A 20,537-nucleotide genomic window follows, 5' to 3' on the forward strand; every position below is an offset into this window, starting at 1 on the left:
AGATTTGGTTTCTGTAGCTGAATTAGTGTACATTTTACTTATAGTGAGATAGATATACATTTGATATTTGTCAAAAACGAAAAAGAGAGTTTTTACAATCTAGTGCAAGAAAACAGACCAAACTTCCTTAAATTTATTATAATAATTATCTTTAAATACTCTATGAATTATTTCATTGGCTAAGCAAAAAATAAATTTAAGGAAGTCTTAAGTACAAGATCTGACTATGAATACGGGCATTAGTCCTTATACGAATTTATTATTAAAAATATCATATTTTCTATTTTTCACACACTTATTAATTTTCTAAAAAAATAATATGTATTAAAGAATGACATTTTGATTTTATTTGTATTAAAGCTTATATAATTTAGTAATTTTCTCTTTCAAAACAGGTGATGGCTTTTTTCAAAATTATATTGTTTTGAAAGAGCTGAAATTCTTATACATGAAAAATGGTGATTAAATTTCTATAATTAAATATTATTTTTCTGTTAAATGGATCTTACAAATAAATACGTACACTTAAGTAAGAAAATAGTATATTTGTTTAACACCAGATTAAATTTTTTTTCATATTTAAAAAAAATGGCTTTTTCATGCTCTCTCCTAATAATTGCAAAAGTTTTATAAAATATTTTTAATTTAATATGCCAAAATGCATAGTGTTTATCAGAGTTGGGAGAGTAATCCTAAAAAAATAATGCGTTACCGTCACAGTTACTTTTGTTCAACATAACTCTTATCGTATTATAATTACTCATTTTTAAAAATAACCAATCGTTAGTTTTGTATTATTTTTCGTAAAATTGTTGAGTTTGACTCTTTCACATACGATAAAATTAGTCTTATTCAATGTGTTTCTGCACAAAAAAACGATTATATCTGGCAAAAACAATCGTCAAGAGTCTAAACTCAACAATTATCGAATAAAATGTAAAATATTTTTTAAGAAATGAAAATAAAAAATAAATATTTTGTAATTATTGCAAATAATAACCTTTTATTATACATAATACAATATTAAATTGTAAATTGTATACTTATATACTATTTGTATACTTACACAAGCATTTAAAAAATTTTAAGTATTTCGCTCATTTCTAATAACGACACGACTTTAATAATTAGAAGTACACTTTTAGGGACACAAAGCGAAATATTTCTCAGCAATATCAAAATATGATCCAATCCTATCAATAAAAATTAAAATAACGATAAAAAGAACGATTAAATCATTATTGTTGCTACAAAAATATAATGACGTTACTATAATCATTAAAGAAAGAAAAAAGTAACGATCATTACAAGTAATGCGTTACTTCCCAACTCTGGTTATATCATCAATGTTTTATTTTATAAAACATTGATGATATAATCAATAAATTTCTAATATTTACATTTTGCCTTTGCATATGGGAAAAAATAATTTATAAAATTTTTTCTATTTTACCATATCTATGGCGATAGTATGTATGTATATAAGTATTCTAACATAATATAAACGGATAACACAATTGCTGTTTTATGTTTCAATTTTTTATATAATAATTTGATGAAATTTATTTAGATAACCGAATTTCCATAAGCGCTAATAAAATTACGCATAGAATAGGTAAAATTCTATATAAAATCTTGTTGTAATTATTTACCTGTTCACATAAATCCTCATCGAGATTATAATTGGATTTATGGAGAATTGCTATCGTCTCGTTTATCTGAAATTGTTTCATACATTATGAAAGTTCGTAGTAAAAAGCTTTAGACTCTGTACACAATAGAAAAAATAAACGATTTCAACTTATCAAAAACCGTGTATTCTGATCTATCCGATTTCTGATTAAAATCGTTTATTTTTTATTTCTAATTCCTTATTTCTTCTATTGTGCGCAGGGTCTTACACCCAATGAATAAGATTGCATCATTTCAAAAGAAACTTCGATATGTGCAATTTTATTCTTATATACGCTTATCATTCTATAAAAGTTATAAATAGTCAGTAATTTTTTAATTGTATTATACCTTATAATAAACAGTTTGATATATGTAATTTAATGTGAGAAATAAAATGCTTTGCACAATGAATGTGAAAGGATATTTAATTAAGCGGAAGAAAAATATCCAAAACATCAATACTTTCTTATTACGTGAAAGTATGTTATGTATATATATATATATGTGTGTGTAGTTTCTAAAGAGTAATAAATCATTTATAATGACATTTGTACATTGAATACTTTGTTCAGTTTATGTGATATAAGGCATAGTTGTAGGTGGATGTGCCTGTAAATAAATTGTAATTATTATAATTTCTTAATTACAAAGATACGTATGAGATGTATCAAAATATACTTTAGAATTCGATTTAAAATAGTTGTAATTTGCGATCGATTCAGAATGTGCGATTATTTCACATAGTTGAAATTAATTATTTTTGTATGTACAAGGTGATTCATATATATTTAACTGGAGACCTTGAATATTTTACTTATTTTTGATGATAAAAAATGTTTCCGAAAGTGGAATGATTTAGAAGGAGATTTTGGTTGTTTTATTTATAAGTAGAGGCAACTTATATAGATATGAAGGTCACCTCCATTTAAAAAAATGTAATTATGTTATTTTTTAATTTTATGATTTCTCTAATTATTCTACGTATAAAAATTACACAGGCCTATAAAATTGTTGAAAGTTGATTGGGATTTAATAATGTTTTCTTACGTAATTTTTTGCGCTGAATCCAAATCCAGCTGCAGAATTGTTCTATCACAATCAAAATTTCGAGATATCTTAACCTGAAATTGTCAAAAAAAGTCGTTTTCAACCATATTTAAAATTAAATTAAAAAAGAAAAAGATTTCATAAATCATTGTAAAAGCAACTTAACTGACCAGGAAGTCAATCACTTTGCCTTAAGACTAGCTCCTATACGGCATAATTTATCGAACTTCGAATATTAATATATTTCCGAAAGAAAAAAATTGCTTTGAGATGATTCAAAATGGATTTTTAAGGAACCGTAAGTAATACTGTGGATGGATTTGATAAAAATTTTTAATTTTTAATTTTTAATTTTAAATATGGTCGAAAACGGCTTTTTTTTGGAAGTTTCAGGTTAAGATATCTCGAAACCTTGATAGAGCAATTCTGCAGCTGGATTCAGCGCAAGAAAACGTTGTTAAAGCCACTCAAAAATGCAGGCCTGTGTTATGATACAAATATAAAAAAACCAATGGTTTATAAAATATTTTATATTTTATTCTTATACATTTTGACATAAAATATTAATTCGTAATTAACTGTTTAAATGAGTAACTATGTGCTTTCTTTACACCAATTGATTCACCTCACTAGTCTGTGCAGGAAAGTATTAAGGTATGATTAACAAAAAATTAATATATTTTACGAGTTTATTGAACATTTTATGCCAATATGTATCAGAATAAAGTATATAATATCTCGTAAATTATTGGTTTTTCTTTACTTTAATATTTTTATTTGCAGAATAATTATAGAAATCATATATATTGTAAAAAAATCATATAATTCCATTAAAAAAAGCGAGTAACCTTATTTTTTTGATGCCTCTATCTAAACATGTTACATGACTAAAACTTAAAATGGATCTTTTATAATCTCCATTATCGAAAATGTCAGAATAGAGTACATGTAAACGATCATTGACTTGATGAAATCTGAAGCTTGTGTATCTGAATTGAATGAAAGAGTTTTAGTTATTTTTCATTAAAATTAAGATATATGCGTTACATATGCATAATTAATTTATTTGGATTAATAAATGATCAAAGTTAGACTAAATTAGAATTCTGTTATTTATTTTGGTAAATATCGGGAAAGAATTCTCCGATGATCTTGACATATGTTGACAAGATCATGATCCTGTGTGATCTCTAATAAGCCATCATTCGTTATTGGTTAAAAAATTATTAACGCAAAAAATCTGAAAAATAATATCTTTTTTATTATATAAAACAGAAATTTTCTTTAAAATATATTTTATAATTTTCCAAAGAAGCGAGGTCCATTCCACCCCTTCCTCTGTTAAGAAATGAATGACTTTCCATACGAAGCGTGTTTCATTCCATCTCTTCATCTATTTCAATGTTTCATTCAAATCTTTCTTCGCGTGGAAAGCCCCTGACAAGTAGGGAGGTAGGGTGAAACTCGTTTTGCGTAGAAAGTCCCAATTGGCAGAGTGGGATGTAAGGTGGATCTCGTTTCCCATTATAAATTGGATGTCCCTTGGCATAGGGAAAGTGGAGTGAATCTCGCTTCTCATGGAAAATCCGACGCTTCGAAAGAAAAAAATCAATTTTTTTGAGAGTGTTTCGCCTCCTAAATCTCGAGATAAGAACAAAATATAGGTTTAATATTGGAAGTACAAATTAGTTCGGTTCGCTTCCCTAAAGATTGCTCCAGTTGTGAATGGTTTATAGTGACAGCTAATTTTGGTAATTTCAGAGAGATTAAACATCTGCTAATAATATTAAGTTTATATCGCTTTCAGTTTCATACAAAAACCTTGATTTTTACTGTGTTTGAAATGTCGAATTTTGTGTTAACCTAGCATTTGTGAGAAGTTTTGATTTTCTGCTTTAATTGGAAGAAAAGCGGCTGAAGTCCATCGAATGCTTGTCGAAATTTATGGTGACACTGCTCCAAATATACTACTGATAAATCATGTAAGGAATAGTTTCGACGTTTCAAGGATGAAGATTTCAGCCAAAGACAAGCTTCGCTCTAGACAGCCAAAAAATTTGAAGACAAAGAATTAGAGGCATTACTCGAAGAAAATCAGAGTCAAATGCAAGAGGAGCTTGCAGAATCATTGGGGGTAACTCAACAAGCTGTTTTTGTACGATTGAGAGCCATTGGAAATGATTCAAAAACAAGGAAATTGGGTGCTTTATGACTGAAACCGAGAAACGTTGAAAGGCGATTTTTCATTTGCGAACAGCTGATTCAAAGACAACAGAGAAAAGATTTTTTGCATCGGATTGTGACTCGGAGATGAGAAGTGGATATTCTACGACAATCCCAAGAAGAAAAAATACTACGCTAAGCCCGATCAATCGTTGCCATCGACCTCAACATCAACACCACGGTCAAACATTCATGGTTCGAAAATCATGCTCTGTATCTGATGGGACCAAAAGGGTGTTGTTTATTATGAATTGTTTATTGCTGAAACCTGGCGATTCCATTACGGACGATCGGTATCGGTTACAATTGATTCGTTTGAGCTGTGCATTGCGAGAAAAACGGCCGAAATACGAGCAAAAACAAGATAAAGTTATTCTTCTTCATGACAACGCTTATGTCACTAAAGTCGTAAAAAATATTTGGAAACGCTCAAATGTATTATCGCATCTGCCGTATTCTCTACATTGCTCCTTCTGATTACTGGTTGTTCCCAAGGATGCAGCAAGTCATCAGTTCACTTCTTTCGCAGAAATCGAAAATTGGATCGCCTCCAAAGACGAGTCATTTTTTCGAGATGGAATTCGAAAATTGAGAGATGGGAAAAAGTAGTAGGCAGCGATGGATAATACTTTAATTGATCTGTTCATTCATTTTGTTTTGAAATAAATGCATTTATGAACACAAAAAACGGACCGAACTAATTTGCACTCCCAATATTTTTTTATACTCTACAAGATATTTAAAGCTCATTAAAATTATTGGTAAAGGTTAGTATTGATAGTTCCTTTGTTAGGGAGATATGGAGTAGTTCTTAATATTGTATAAAGAAAAATAAGACTTTTAAACTACTTTTAAACTTTTTTTGTTATTGTAATAACTTTTTAATGGATAATGAGCGACAATTAAAACCTCTTGGAAATCACTTATTGTAGGTCATGACATATATATCAAGGTCATCGAAAAATTCTCTCTCGATTGGCATATTAGCCTTTATTTTTTATTATTATATTTTATATATATTTGCCATATATAACGGAATAAATTTTAAACAATATTATGAATCTTTATTTTAGACCGCATATGTGAGAAACACAATTAATAGAAACTTAAATGTTTATTACGGTCGGAGCTGGATCTTCATTGCTTTAAATAATTCAATCAATGAATTATTAATATATATATATATATATATATATATATATACAATATATAATATACTTGCATATTACATTGTAATCTTTTTTGAACTGCGCCGAATTGTTTTTCCGGACTATAAACGTAATTAAAACTACTCTAGCAATCAAATTAAATTGACAAACAATTTTTAATAATTTGACGTTACAATCAAGCATCATATTATAAAGATGTTAATATGTTAAAAAACTATTTATTAGATGTTAATATGTTAAAAAACTTAAAAAAAAATTTATTATTTTTCCATTTAAGTTATTTTATTGCCGCATGTAGTATTTTGAGACGTTATTATACTATACTATGCTATTATATTATATTATACTATACTAATAGTATAGTATAAATAGTATAGTAGTAAATAGTATAGTAGTAAATAATATAGTATTATTCGGGTTACTTCCCTTTTTTTATTCAACTTTGTAGAAAAATATTACTGAGCGCTACTAGCTCGCAGTAGTATTTTGAGGTACTACTGCACTACTGCCATAGTGTAATAGTACTTTTTTTACAAGATTTATATCCATCTCGATATGATACAAAGGGTATATTCGAGGAGACTCTATTTACAAATTGTTCGCGGAGCTGCAGATAGCGCTAATAAACACGATTATGACGTTACTAATGATAGCGTCACAATTGCGCGCTAGCAATGCTTTCCTTTTGAGGTAATATATTGGTAGCATTGACACTTGCAAGCTTTGAACAGCACTATTGTGTTACTACATGTGATGATCAAGTGTTATTTCAAGAATCATTATAAATTATAAACTTTCCTTGAATCGTCCATAGATTCCTTGGACATTCAAATTCAGATTAGATTGCGTTATTCATTGCAAGTACCATAGAATAGAGGAGACTATAGTATATAATAGAGGAGATTAGTAGACTATAGAAGTAGGTAGATTAATTAAAATTACGTTCAAAATAAAGTACACATAAACGTGTCTAAACATGCAGTTTCGACTAGAGAGTCTCAAAGGAAGAGATTAGAGGAAACTGATCATGTGATCCTGATTGGACGCGGGCAATCACTTGATGCAAATTGCTACTCTCTTTGAGACTCTCTAGCTTCTATTGGAATATTGCGAAGAAAATAGGAGTTTCTTATTATTTTTACTTCGTTAGTTAAGAATATGTATAAAATAGGCGTACCTGCATAAAGTGTAAAATATATAATTGCGAAAAAGTGTAAAATATATGTCTACATATATAAAATTTAAAAAATACACATACATCTGCATATATCTGCATATAAAATTTTAAATTAAAATATTTAAATGTTTGAAGGTGGCTAAATAATAATATAAATATAAATAATCATAAATATAAATAATCAAATATAAATATCTGTCGTCGTGGCTGTATGCTCCTTATTATTTATATGTAAAAATATAATAATTATAATATTATATATATATTATATATAATTATAATATTATATATATATAATATTATATATAATTATAATATTAAATATATATTAATTCTTTTTTAACATTTTTTAATTTATATCACAAATTGTATTTTTATAAATTATTCAGGAATAATAAAAGAATTATTTTTAATAAATAATTGCAAATACATTATGCTACAAGATTGTTACGATATTATAGCGCGATCTTGCTGAAGGTGGACATTTTTATGATGCATAGATATTGCGTCATTTTCAACCTTGAAGTAACATAAAATTTGCGATAACAAACAGTATTTTTTTTTGCAGTAATGTGTTTATAACTTATACTTTATACAATCATGATTACTCATTGAATGCATCAGTATGACCTTTAAATGTTTAATATAAGTCGCTCAAAATAAACAATATCGTGAGAAATAGATAAATAGCCCCTCTTTATCCCATGTATAAAATTATTAGTGCAATTTTTCTTTATGTAAATTGCTTATTATCTAATCGATTATCCGGGTTGCCTATCTGCCTATGGGACACGTATGTTACTGATAATGCGGAATAAGATTAGATCGCAAGAGAGTCTGGCGGGGAATGAGACAAGAGAAATTGAATTTTACATTCTGGTATAAAATTCAATATAGTATAAAATTCAATAATATGATATAAATATGTATTTAATAACATAAATAATATCTGACTTAATAAAAAAATTATATTTAAAATTATATAATTATACATTAAATATTTATTAAATTTCATTTATGTTCGTAAATTTCATTTATGTATCGTTTTCTTTAGCAAAAGATAATTATAAGATGTCTTTTAGTTTTATTGAAAAGATAACTTAAAAAAAAAGTCATCTTTCTCTGGTTGTCTTCTCGATAAAGCAAAAAATCGACTAAAAAACATCTTTTCGTATTATCGAAAAGACAATGTGGAAAAAATATCTTTCGTCGTTCACCCGCGAGCAGTACGCGGGGTCGCCACCAAACGGACATGATGGAGTTCGGGTTCTCATGTTTAAAAACCATACTCGATAGAATAAAAGATGTAGCATTATGAGAAATATAACTTGTGTTCTGACGAATACTCATGAAATATTTTTTGAAAGCAAGTCCTTAAAGGGGACTATGAACTATGATATAATGGCGCTCTTGTACACATCATACAGCAAATATTGCAGACATAATAGAATATATATTGACAATCATACACATAAATGAAATGTATATTGATAGTCATACAATTTTGTTTAGTTTTGTATAAAAATTCATTCAGATATCTAATGTTATTAAACATTACATGTGCCAAAATATCGAAAAGAAGTTTTAAAGACAATTAAAAGATGTTTACAGAAGTCATCTTTTAATAGACTTTCAGACGATTTTGTGTTCTTTGTATATATAACAGATTTCTTTTAGACATTATACCTGGTAAAAAATTTTTCATGCATGAATATGTATGAATATGTATAAACATGTATAAACACGCATAAATATTCATAAATATATATAATTATATGAAATATGTCCATACATCATATATCCTTCCTTCTTTCATAAAATTACTTTTTAGTGTAATAGAAATAATAATAGTAATGTGAAAACATAAAAAATAATTATAAAGGTAATTTTTGTACTATTTGTTTTAGAAAAAAATCAAGTTTGAAAAAATATAAAAAATTATTTATGTATAATTATATATAAAATTATGCATAATTATGTATAAACAATTTTTTTTGTATTTTTCCAAACTTGTTCTTTTCTAAAACAAACAATGCGAAGATTCCTATAAAGGAATAAAAATACATTCAAGATTCAAAAGCATTCATTTTAACATTCGTGAATCAATATTTCTGAAAATCTGAATCTATTTCAATTCATTTCAATTCATTCTCGTTTGCTAGGGTACAGCAATATCTAAAGAATACTCAAATCGGTGAAGTGTAACATAAACTTCTTATTTACCATATTTGTTTTAATAAATATGTAATTGGAAAATGAACAAAAGCATTGATCATTTTGCTTTAACTTGGATCTTCTATTGATGTGTTAAAGAATTGTCGTAGTACGCGACATTGATTAATTCAATTATTACGCATTGATGAATAAAAACAAAATTAATTCATTAATTTATTAATATTAAGATAATAGATCTTAATATTAATATTAATCTTTTGGTCTTTTGATATTAAAGTTGAGTATACTAAAATTGAGTGCGAATATGTTACCCGAATGTATTACTGCGGATGTCGATAATATGTGACGTAGTTGATGTTTTATGCACATAGAGGCGCTAATAGTTCCATCCAAAATGCAGACCAACAACTGTTGCAACACGTCTATTTTTCTATCTTTCGCTTTATAAATAACATAGACCTTTTGTTTTCTAAAAGAATTATCGCGCGTGCTTTTCTGTTTGACGCGATCTGAGTTTGGCAAGTTTCATGATTGTCATTTTGATAGTTGTGTTTCAAACAAATAAACATATATATATTTGCGAACGATTCTTTTATCATAGAAGTCGGCCGCTCATAAGAATTCGACGCAAGATGGTGACGCTAGTTATATTTTGTGAATTATGATACTGTTTGAAGTACTTGATTTGTTTGAAACAATCGTTTCGAAAATGTTTCTTTAATGGAAAAGCAGTGCTGTTTTGGAATTTCCTGGGAATGTAACATGTCAATTGAGAGATATCATTACTAATCATTAGCATAATTCATTAACAAGGTATTTCTTATGTAAACATGGTGAGGATATATTAGGAAGTCTCAATATTGCTTTAATATCTTATGCTAATACTATCCCTTAATAACTGCAATTATTGCATGATTTAAAATTAAATGCGGTAATAGTAATTGTATTTGCTAGAATAAAAGAATCGCTGCAGAATAGAATAAAACACCCTGTATTGTCTATATAATTCTGTAATTGAAAAAATATTTTTTTATTGATCAGATCTTTACTTACATTTCATCTTATATGCTATTATATTATCTTAAATTATTTTATTACTTACTCTATTCAAATAAAGTAATATTAATTGCTTTCCATTTTCACAAAAGTGATACTTATTTAGTGATACTTAACTCTCACCGTGAATACCGGGGGTTATTTGTGTGTGTGTCCAAGCAATTTTTTTAAATTATGAATGTTCTGAAAATAATTGAGCGCAGAACGCGCCGTTCTGCTTCTAAAAAAATTTGTGAGGTGGAGGAAGATGAAAATCTGGCAACGAATATCATTTTCTCGCCGAGCTGCGGATATTCAAAATCGAGCGCGGACACAAATGACTTCCATATACACTCAATGTACATATTTGTCGAACAAATAAAAAAGATTTTTTTTCGTATTTGTTGACTATTTTTATAAGTAAAACACATGTATAACGAAAGTAAAACACATGTATAACGAAAGTAAAACACATGTATAACGAAAAAATTTTTATTTACAGTGTTAGAATAAAAATGGAAAATCGCTCTACAGAAGAGACATGTTACATTTTCTTCGTTTTCTTGATAATGTCATTCCATATGTATTTTTTTATTTACGAAAGTGTATGAGATTACAGATTTTAAATAAAAAATGAATTTTTTAAAGTTAAATGTCAATTTTTTATAAGAACACTTATTTTTATAAATTTCGAAATTTAATAAGATTTTATATTCTAAACTTAAGCATTTAAATGTAAAAAATTTGTTGACATATATTTTTTTTTTTATTAAAATATGAACTTTGAATTTTATTTTCCTTTTCTAATTATTAAATTTCATTGATTTGATCAAAAGTTACAAATTTTTGAATGTATCACTACCATACTCACATTTATGTAAATATGTAAACACTTTGTGTTTACATATTTACATAAATAAAATATTTAAACAAATAAATTTATTAAATTATATAAATTATATAAATCCTTCATTTAGAATAATTAAGAAAATTACATGAATTTTTAAATATTTTTTGAATTATTTAACCCATTAAAAAAATACCGGACATGAATGACTTTCGTACACTTAATGGGTATTAAAAAAACGTATACATGGTGAGGGTTAAATTATATGAGTATTTTGTACTCAGATAATAATGTCATTACTTTCTTGATGACAAAGTTATTACCTATTAATACAGGTTTATCACTTTTAATGAGTTAATAGATAAAGATTCAGTAAAGCACGAGAGATTATAGATAAAAACTCAGTTGGATTTCATTTGTTAGAATGAAAAGAAATGTATGTTCATCTAAATTATGACGTTATCATTGAAAATTATGTGAGTTTTTATGTAAATGGAAAGCAATTATTATAATATTATATTAATTAAGTACATGTTTCCAAAATTTTTTTGGAAGATACTGAATCCAAGGGTAACAAAAAAATTAACACAAATGTTCTTTTTTTCAACATGTATTTTTACACTTTCACATCTTGCAATCGATTTAGCTTATTTACATAGCAATCCGGGTGATAATGTAATTTTATGGAACATAATTTGCAGAAGGATGTGTTGTCTTGCGATTGCTTCTTTCCTTCTGCCAATGATTGACTTTCTGCAGCCGACTTCCCGCGACGGTGTGCTGCAGTTTTCGTCGTCGGTAAGTGCAACGCTTGCATGCAAACGCTTCTATTTCCTGTAGCCTAACTTGCGTAGGGCTTTCAAGTCCACGTCACCGTAATAGTCTTGGCTGAGAAATGTATGAAAATATTCCATGTGACTTGATCGTAATGTATAATTATCTTAAGATTTATCGTCTTTGAAGTTTAATAATAATTTTTTATGTGAGTCTTTCGCGTGGAACTATACATTGATTTGTTATTTTTTATTTGATCGAGTCTGAATAATTCTAGAAATCGCAGAATTGATCATCATATTTAAAAAAAAACCTAATTTCGCAAAAAAAGAACAGTCTTAATTAATTTTAGCTAATTTGATGAACGTTTTTAATTTGATTCCTAATTTTTTGCTTCATGCAATATCGGGCGTGTAAATTTTAATTTGCAATTATTTTTTTATTAAAGCAGAAAAAATTCATAATTTGTCAAGGTTGAAATACAATATATACATGAGACATTATATTCATCTGATACAAATAAGATTCTTTCATGAAATATAATGTACATTTTCTTCAAACGACATTTCAGTTATAATCAAAGTTAATTCGATATATACAGATTCGACGCATGCCAATTTTTAAGCTTAAGTTAAGATTTTCAGGCTGTGATTGATATATGATATATATGTATATGATATATATGTATACATATATATTACATACATTACAATTAAATTATGTACATCATTAGATAACAGTTTCATGCAATAAATGATTACACAGAGAATGTGCTAAGAAATCATTAAATATATTAAAAATTACAAATGGAGAAATGTGTCAATGATTGATAAAAATGGATTAGGAAATATAGAAATTTATAGGGCAAATAGATAGAAAAATTGTTTATATTCTCACCACACGTTTAATATCAAATATCATTTAATTTAGACTATCTAATTTTTTTCTGATACATATCTTTCTGATACATAATTACAATATATACAGCATTAGCATTAAATAAATGGTTTTTAGAATTCCATCTAATTTTAATATAACTAGATCTTAGAACTAAATTAATTATTTTAATATTATATAAAGAGATAGATCATGGAATTATTAATCAAATTTTAACATTAACATCAAATATGTGGTGAAAATACAAGTTGAAGTCTTCCAAGAATTTTTTCTTTTTTATTTAATGAAGTTTTCGTCTTATTTAAAGATTACACGACAAACCGGCTGATTTTGCTTACTTAGTAGTAATTATTACAGTTGAAAAGATTTCTATGGATCACATCGTGGATTGTTAACTACTCGAATCTGATAAATTTTGATATCATACACGATGTAATTGATGTTTTTCCACTTTTCTTTATTATCGTGTGTATCTTATTCAGGAATTAAAATCTGTGTAATTTCGTTAAATTTAGTTTTTTTAATTATCTTACTTCTGTCGAAAACAATTTTTATAAAATTCATGCATGTTCTGCAACAATAATAATTTTTAGGAAACACATCTTATCGATCTTTACAATTATGTATATTATATAAACAAAAATTAATACTATGTACATTAATTAAAATAAATCAGTATAATAACAAACATGATCATAAAAATAATCAAAATATAATATTTATATATTTTTAGAAAATTTTGCAAAAATGACCTTCAATTGTTGCGTTTTCATGCGAAATTACAAGTTTTCAATTCCTATTCTCACTTTAATGAAAAAAAAGGAAAAAAGACAGAAGAAAGATAGATAAGGAATAGTTCACAGTGTGTGTGGATAGATTAGAAATAGTTGAGAGGATTAATTTTTTATTTATTATATAAAAGAGAAATTGATCAAAAGAAATCGCCAATGAGGCGTCACAATTTACATAAATTTTGTGGAAGATCAATTTTTTTGAGCATTTGTCAGGAAATTTTCCGAGAAATTTTATGCTGTATCAATGTTAATTATTATTATCAATTAAACATTGTATCAGCAGCAAAAATTTAAATTTAGTTTCTTGTTAAACCTAATTTCTTAAATATTATAAACTATAATTAATTCTGTGCATGTTAGAAAATTATAACAGAATAATTATATTAATTTTGAGACATTTTGTCAGTATTTCAGAAATTTGTTTTGATAAGTAAAAAATTACATTATTAGATTTTTAATAGCGATCACTCGTATTACTATATTGCAAAATATAATATACAAAGAATTTTAAGTGAATTCTTGAAATTTGCAATCGTCACTTTAATCGTATGTATATGTTCTCTTCTATAATTATAGAAAAAGAAATTGTAAGATAATTATATGATGACGCGTAATTAGGGCGACGAGAGAGAATTTCACAAGAATATTTATAACAGCTCGATCGCGCATTTCTTGTCCTCTCAGAATCTCGCGGGATTTGTTTTGAGATTTCGCTTCGAGATCGATCCTTGTGGGCTGCTGTTTACTTTTTTTCCGGAGAACTTTTTATGTAATCAGGACTGCATTTTTTTCAATTGTGTATGTATATGCAAATGTATGTTATGCGTGATAAAAGAAGAAGAAAAAAAAAGAAGTGAAAAATATAGAAGAAATAAAAGGAAAATATAAAACAATAACAAAAAATAGAGAAAGAGGACCAGATGTAAAAAGAGGAACAGGAAAGAAAAAATTAACTTTGATATAATTTATTGGCATAAAATCGATATAAATTTAAATAAATCAAAGAACATTATATAGACGATACAAAAGGTATAAAAAGATTTCAATAAGTTTATCAATATTTTTATTATTAAATCATAGAGGACTAAAGTAAAATTATAAACTTAAAGAAAAATTAAATTTTTTATTTAGGATACGTTTAATATTTTATATTTTATTAAAAGATGAAACATAATTCTTTTTCTGAATTTTTAAGCATATAAATGATTCTCAGAATTATATTTTAATAAAAGATCACTATTCATTGTAAAAAGGAGTGCTATTTTAATTTATGATCTAGATTTCACATCAATAACTTGCATTAAACAATAAAGTTCGATAAAATTAAATGGTAGCAACAGAGAGAGAGAGAGAGAGAGAGAGAGAGAGAGGAGGAGAGAGGAGAGGAGGGAGAGAGAGAGAGAGAGAATGTATGAAGAGAAAAAAAGTAGTAAGAAAAGAGAAACAGAAAGAAATAGAAAGGAAAAGAAGATGCGAAAAAGTGAAGGGATGGAAGGAGAAAGAGCGAGGTAAATCAGGATTTATTCCTGGATGGGTGAGGGCCTCGTGGGCCCTCCTACTGTTGTGGGCCTAGGTTTGAGGACCGCCTGGTTCGGCTTTCTGGGCTCACTCTGGATACCAGCAAGCAGCTCGCTCTTCCGGATGCTCTTCAGATCCAGGTCACCGTAGTAATCCTCACTGTGGAGCAAAATCGAGAAAAACCCGGGGTCAGGACATGCTCGGTGCGCACTGTTACTGCGTACTGTTACTGCGTGCGCTTGCCGTTATTTTGCGGACGAGATGCACATGCGTATACACATAGGGTAGTCATTCTTGCAAGTAGTCATGAAAATTTGCGGACTACGAAAAATGTTTCAGAATTATCGTCATTTCTTTCTTTTTTAAAATATTATAGAACGTAGCAAGAAAAATCTTTTCTTATCACCTTGTTTAGGTGTACACATGTGCAAATTTTCATGATTAAATGTCTAGCACTTTGATTTGTCGTGTAGATTGCCAGACTAGAATCATATTGATATTAATTTTGATATAATATAAATTCTTTAAATAAATATACCTAACAAATTCTTTTTACTTAGATTTATAGAAAGAAACAATTTTCATATATTTTTTTCTGGACTACGAATGGGGGCTGCTAATATTATAACACGATATTAGAACACTGAGATAGTTAACATATATGTTAGCCACATGTTAGAAGATCATTGAGAAATATAATTATTAATATTATTAGTATTAATTAATGGACAATTATTTGTTAATTTACGATTAAGAACAATATTTGAGAGATGAAGACTTTCAAAGATAGAAATTACTTCATGATGCGACTTTTCAATTTTTAAATGCACGATTTGTTGCATCAAATTTCCATTATTATTTTTTACAGTAGTTACATAAAACATCATTAACTATCGCGAAAGTATGCTGTAACGCGAATATCTTCTTAATTACACATTATCCGCGAATGCAATTTCTTCTTGAAAGTTCTTAAACACGACTTCATTCAAGATAGCTCGATGTTTTCATCAGATGACTGTAATTACTGAGATAATCGAATTTGAACATTTTTATAACACGCCCACAATTATTTGTTATACAATGCATCGTTAATGTCATTTTCGCACTTTTGTAGCATACATTTCTCCGCAGATTGCTCTATTAATTTCATAGTTATTTAACTCAGTCTTTGTTTTGACATAAAAGCAATATGGCAGAAAATTTTTCACAAGATGATTAGAAGTACAAAAAGTTAATCGATTAAAAACTTATAAATGGAAATATTACAAGAGAAAAATTTAAATAAGTTAAAAAGAAAATTAAAAAAATTCTTTATTGTACTCAAGAAAATTCTTTTTTTGCATTTTACATATGTTTACAGAAAGAAATGTATCTGAAGTATCAAATTTAACTAAAAATTTAGTTAGATACTGGATTCATATCTTAGAATAATTTTATTGAACCATTAAAACCATTAAAATAATTATGTAGAACGTTCAAACTGATTGCTAGAATGTCAAAACTTTATGCAGCATTGTTCATCATACTTAAAATTTATGTTATTATTATTTGATAATCTAATAAAATTACTTTCAGATGTATCTAACTAAATTTTTTAATTTTAAAATTTTAACGAAATCGTTCTTTCCGTTATTTTAATTTTTTTTTTTTTGTAAAATTTTGTCAATCAATTTACGATTATTAATTTTTTTGCTCTTATAATTCTTACAGTGATCGTAATTTTTAAAGGGGTGAGACTTTGAATTCTCTGATTCTTCTAATTGTCGTTTACTAACATTCATTACAGCACGAAATTGAAAATAAAAGATATTCTTATAGATATATTCATTCATTTTTGTTACATTTAACTGCATCTTGGATTAGAATTCAAATGATATCATATAATAATTATTTTGAAAATCGACTATGCTTATGTTGGAATGAATTAAATAATTTATAGAAAGAGAAAGCTCGTTTAAATATGGAGTAAGCATTGTTCTAACATTCGTCGACAATTCTATCTTCTTTGATATCTTAAAAATTTATTTTTTTCCATTTTTTCAAAAATTTTTTGCAATTTCGCAGTTTATTCATTCCTGCACAATTGGAGATATGGCAATTTCGGGACAATTGTATTATGTATATAAATTAAGGCAATACTTACCATCCGGGAACATCTTCGGGATCCTCGCAAGCGCCGCTGCCATCGGCATCGCCGATCTTGAAAACTGTGCCAATCGGGCAACCGTATTCCCTGGCGATGCCCTCAAGGCATATGTAGTACTTTCTGCAATCCTCCGGATGGGCGTGTCTGCTGAAGCTGCCGGATGCACCGCTCACTTCTCCCGCAGCCGGACACGTGAAACCTCCGGCGACCTCTGCATATTGCAATAAATAGATATATAATACGAGCGACAGAGAAAGGCATCGTATTTCTTCTAATTGCGATACTGATCAATCTTGAGTTAGCAAATAAAAGCAGAATACGAGACATCTCACATCTTATATAGGATATTAAGAGGATATAAAATATAAGAGAAAAGATGTTTTAAAATTTTAATGTAACAGTTTAATTGATAAAAAGTTGTATAAATAAATAAATAAATATATATATATATATATATGTAATAGAAAAAAATTATAATTTTTATTTTGTTTTTATAAATAAAAGAGAAAAATAGAGTAGCTAGGGGGAAAAATTGTAAAGCGAACGAGGTGAATAGAAAGGGAGTAGAAGAATTTGTGACAGTTATATGTTTCGAAGTAGAGAGGTGAGATTGACTACACGTTTTATGTTCTATTATCTGCGTCAAATCGCCTGTGACAAATTCTTGCGTGACTGAATCAGAAATCCATTCAAGTTTATAATATTCAATTTGATCAGTGTTAGAGTAAAAATTAAAATATCGAATATGTTAAAAAAATTACAACAATAAATATTAAGGATCTTCCATGATAAAAGAAACTAGGAATGAGAACTAGGGATGAACTCTGTATAGCTGATGTTATATGCTAAACGAATGATTATCTTTAATGATTTGGACAATATGCTTGATTATGAAATAATAATCTCGTTCGACTCTTTCATCTGAATTATTCTAATATTAATTATCCTCATTAAGGAATTTATTGGACGATTTGATCATGTAATTTGCATTTGAGTTTAGGAGGATTGTAAAGTAACAGAATTATCGACATTACAAGTAAAAAATATTCTGAATTACTGTACAAATTATAAAATCTTTTTATAAAATTAAAATAAGAGAAGTGGTTGATTTAACGAGAAAATAGAAAAAAAGTTAAATTGCAATGATACTAAATATAATTTTTTAACTTTTTTCAATGGTTTCGTTACATTGTCCGGCATCTCTTTATGCAGATTTTAATTGTAAAGGATTTTATAATCTATGCAGCCAATTCGGAATGTTTTTTAAATCTGCAACGATGATACAGAATACTGTCATTTTAGGATTAAGGTAGATTTGTGATCAGTGAAATCGATACCTTCGTTTCTGCATTCGGGCACCTGATCGGCCCACATGCACACCCTGGCTTCACGGTCATAGGCCAGTCCAGGACTGCACTGATAACGGGAGGCCTCGCCATTCCAACAGTTCCAGAAGACATCACACTTCTTCTCATCAGGGAAGATGCCGTAGAGGCGAGCGCAATGTGGCGTGCCAATAGGCGGTTCGAGCTGCGTGCGCTCGCCGCAGTCTACATTGTGCAGATAATCGCAGTTCTCGGTGAGGAACTTGTTATCGCTGGCGTCAAATGCCAGACCGTTGCCACACGTCTTCAGTTCCGCCACGCTGTTGTCGCATTTCCAATACTTGTCGCACGATATGTGATGAGGATAGAACCCGAAGTCATCCGGACATTTGAAAGACTCCTGACCGTTCGTTCCTGAAATGATCAAGCAAAAATTGCATGTCGAGTTCGGCGAGGTTCTTCGAGGTTCTTTGTATTAAATTTTGATTAATTAATACTCTAAAAACAATCATAGTTTGTATCATAATCATATTTCTCTTAAAGATTAAGATATAATAGTAATTCTCTCTTAGAATAAATATGTTTATTTTCGATTGCAGTGTCTACAATGAAAAAGGAAATGTATTGAAAATGCATAGATATTTTTCTTTAAATTCGCGGGTAAAATACATAAAAGATTATTTCCTTGTATTTCTACCTAGGAAACAAAAACATCTTTCTACTTTCGTATCCACGTTTTGTCTAGTTTTTTGGATCGCGGTTAAAAGTGACCCCCGCCTTTAGCTCGATAACACTGTTCTCCGTAGAAAATCGCAGATTAAAATTATTAATTACCGGTCATGAAAGAGCCTTCATTCCGATTTCCTTTTTACATTCCCTCTTTTAACAACAACAATCGCGAAAGAATAACGGTTCAGTAGCAGGAAATATCGACATTACGGAAGAATAAAATCGGGGGTTGATAGATAAAGCTCTCTTTGAGAAATATTACGTGTATACCATGGTGTCCATGTTAATTGTGTTTAATTACGCCTGTTTCTTTTCACGCGCACGCGGCATAAGACGCCTGAATAAGTTAAAATGTCTTATGTAAGGAACTGTGCGGGACGGTAACTTTCGCCGGACGCTTTCACTTTGGGCCCGCGGCCAAGCCCCGGCCACAGCCGCTCGTGACTGGGCCCTCCCAGCATCCCGTTCACCCGGTTCGCATTGCGAGTCTGTATACGAATGCGTCTGCGTGAAGTTGTGTTCACTTTCGTTTTCCAAGGGACTGGTCTCGCCACCGAAAGCGACTTCGAAATATTCGTCAGCTAAGGGACCGCAAACAAGACCCCTCCCTCGCCTCATCCCAGTTTTATTTGACTTGTTTTATAAAATATGCGGTATTAAGTCGTTATATAATTACTTGTTTAAAATATGTAATAGTTATATAAAATACTGATTTACATGTTAAAATGATTTGCGTGTTAAAAATCAAAATTCTTCAATTAGAAGAGGATTGATAACATGTTCCACAATATTGAAGATGATATTGAGTTGATTCTATTATAATGAAGTCAAGAAATTCAATATAAATAAAAAAAATGTTCAAAAATGTGTATATAAAAAATATGTATATAAAAAAATATAAATTTTCTGAGAAAATTTTTAAAAAATTATTTCTTAATTTCTTTTCAGTTCATTTTTCGTTTCTACCATATGTTTTTTTTCTCTTCACATTCTCTCTCTCTCTCTCT

At 28.5% G+C, this 20,537-nt stretch overlaps 1 protein-coding gene across 1 annotated transcript in view; it reads right to left on the reverse strand.

Moving 5' to 3' along the window:
- Window positions 1-15,332: 15,332 nt before the first annotated feature.
- LOC105619101 overlaps window positions 15,333-20,537 on the reverse strand; it is a 7,402-nt gene continuing 2,197 nt past the window's right edge. The window contains exons 2-4 of the mRNA XM_012200633.1: window positions 18,814-19,215; window positions 17,474-17,687; window positions 15,333-15,489 (exon numbers count right to left, since the gene is read on the reverse strand). Coding sequence (XP_012056023.1) covers window positions 15,333-15,489; window positions 17,474-17,687; window positions 18,814-19,215 — 773 coding nt within the window. The remainder of the gene's footprint in view (window positions 15,490-17,473; window positions 17,688-18,813; window positions 19,216-20,537) is intronic.

This window comes from Atta cephalotes (assembly GCF_000143395.1).
Source record: "Atta cephalotes unplaced genomic scaffold scaffold00019, whole genome shotgun sequence".
NCBI classification, from domain to species: domain Eukaryota; kingdom Metazoa; phylum Arthropoda; class Insecta; order Hymenoptera; family Formicidae; genus Atta; species Atta cephalotes.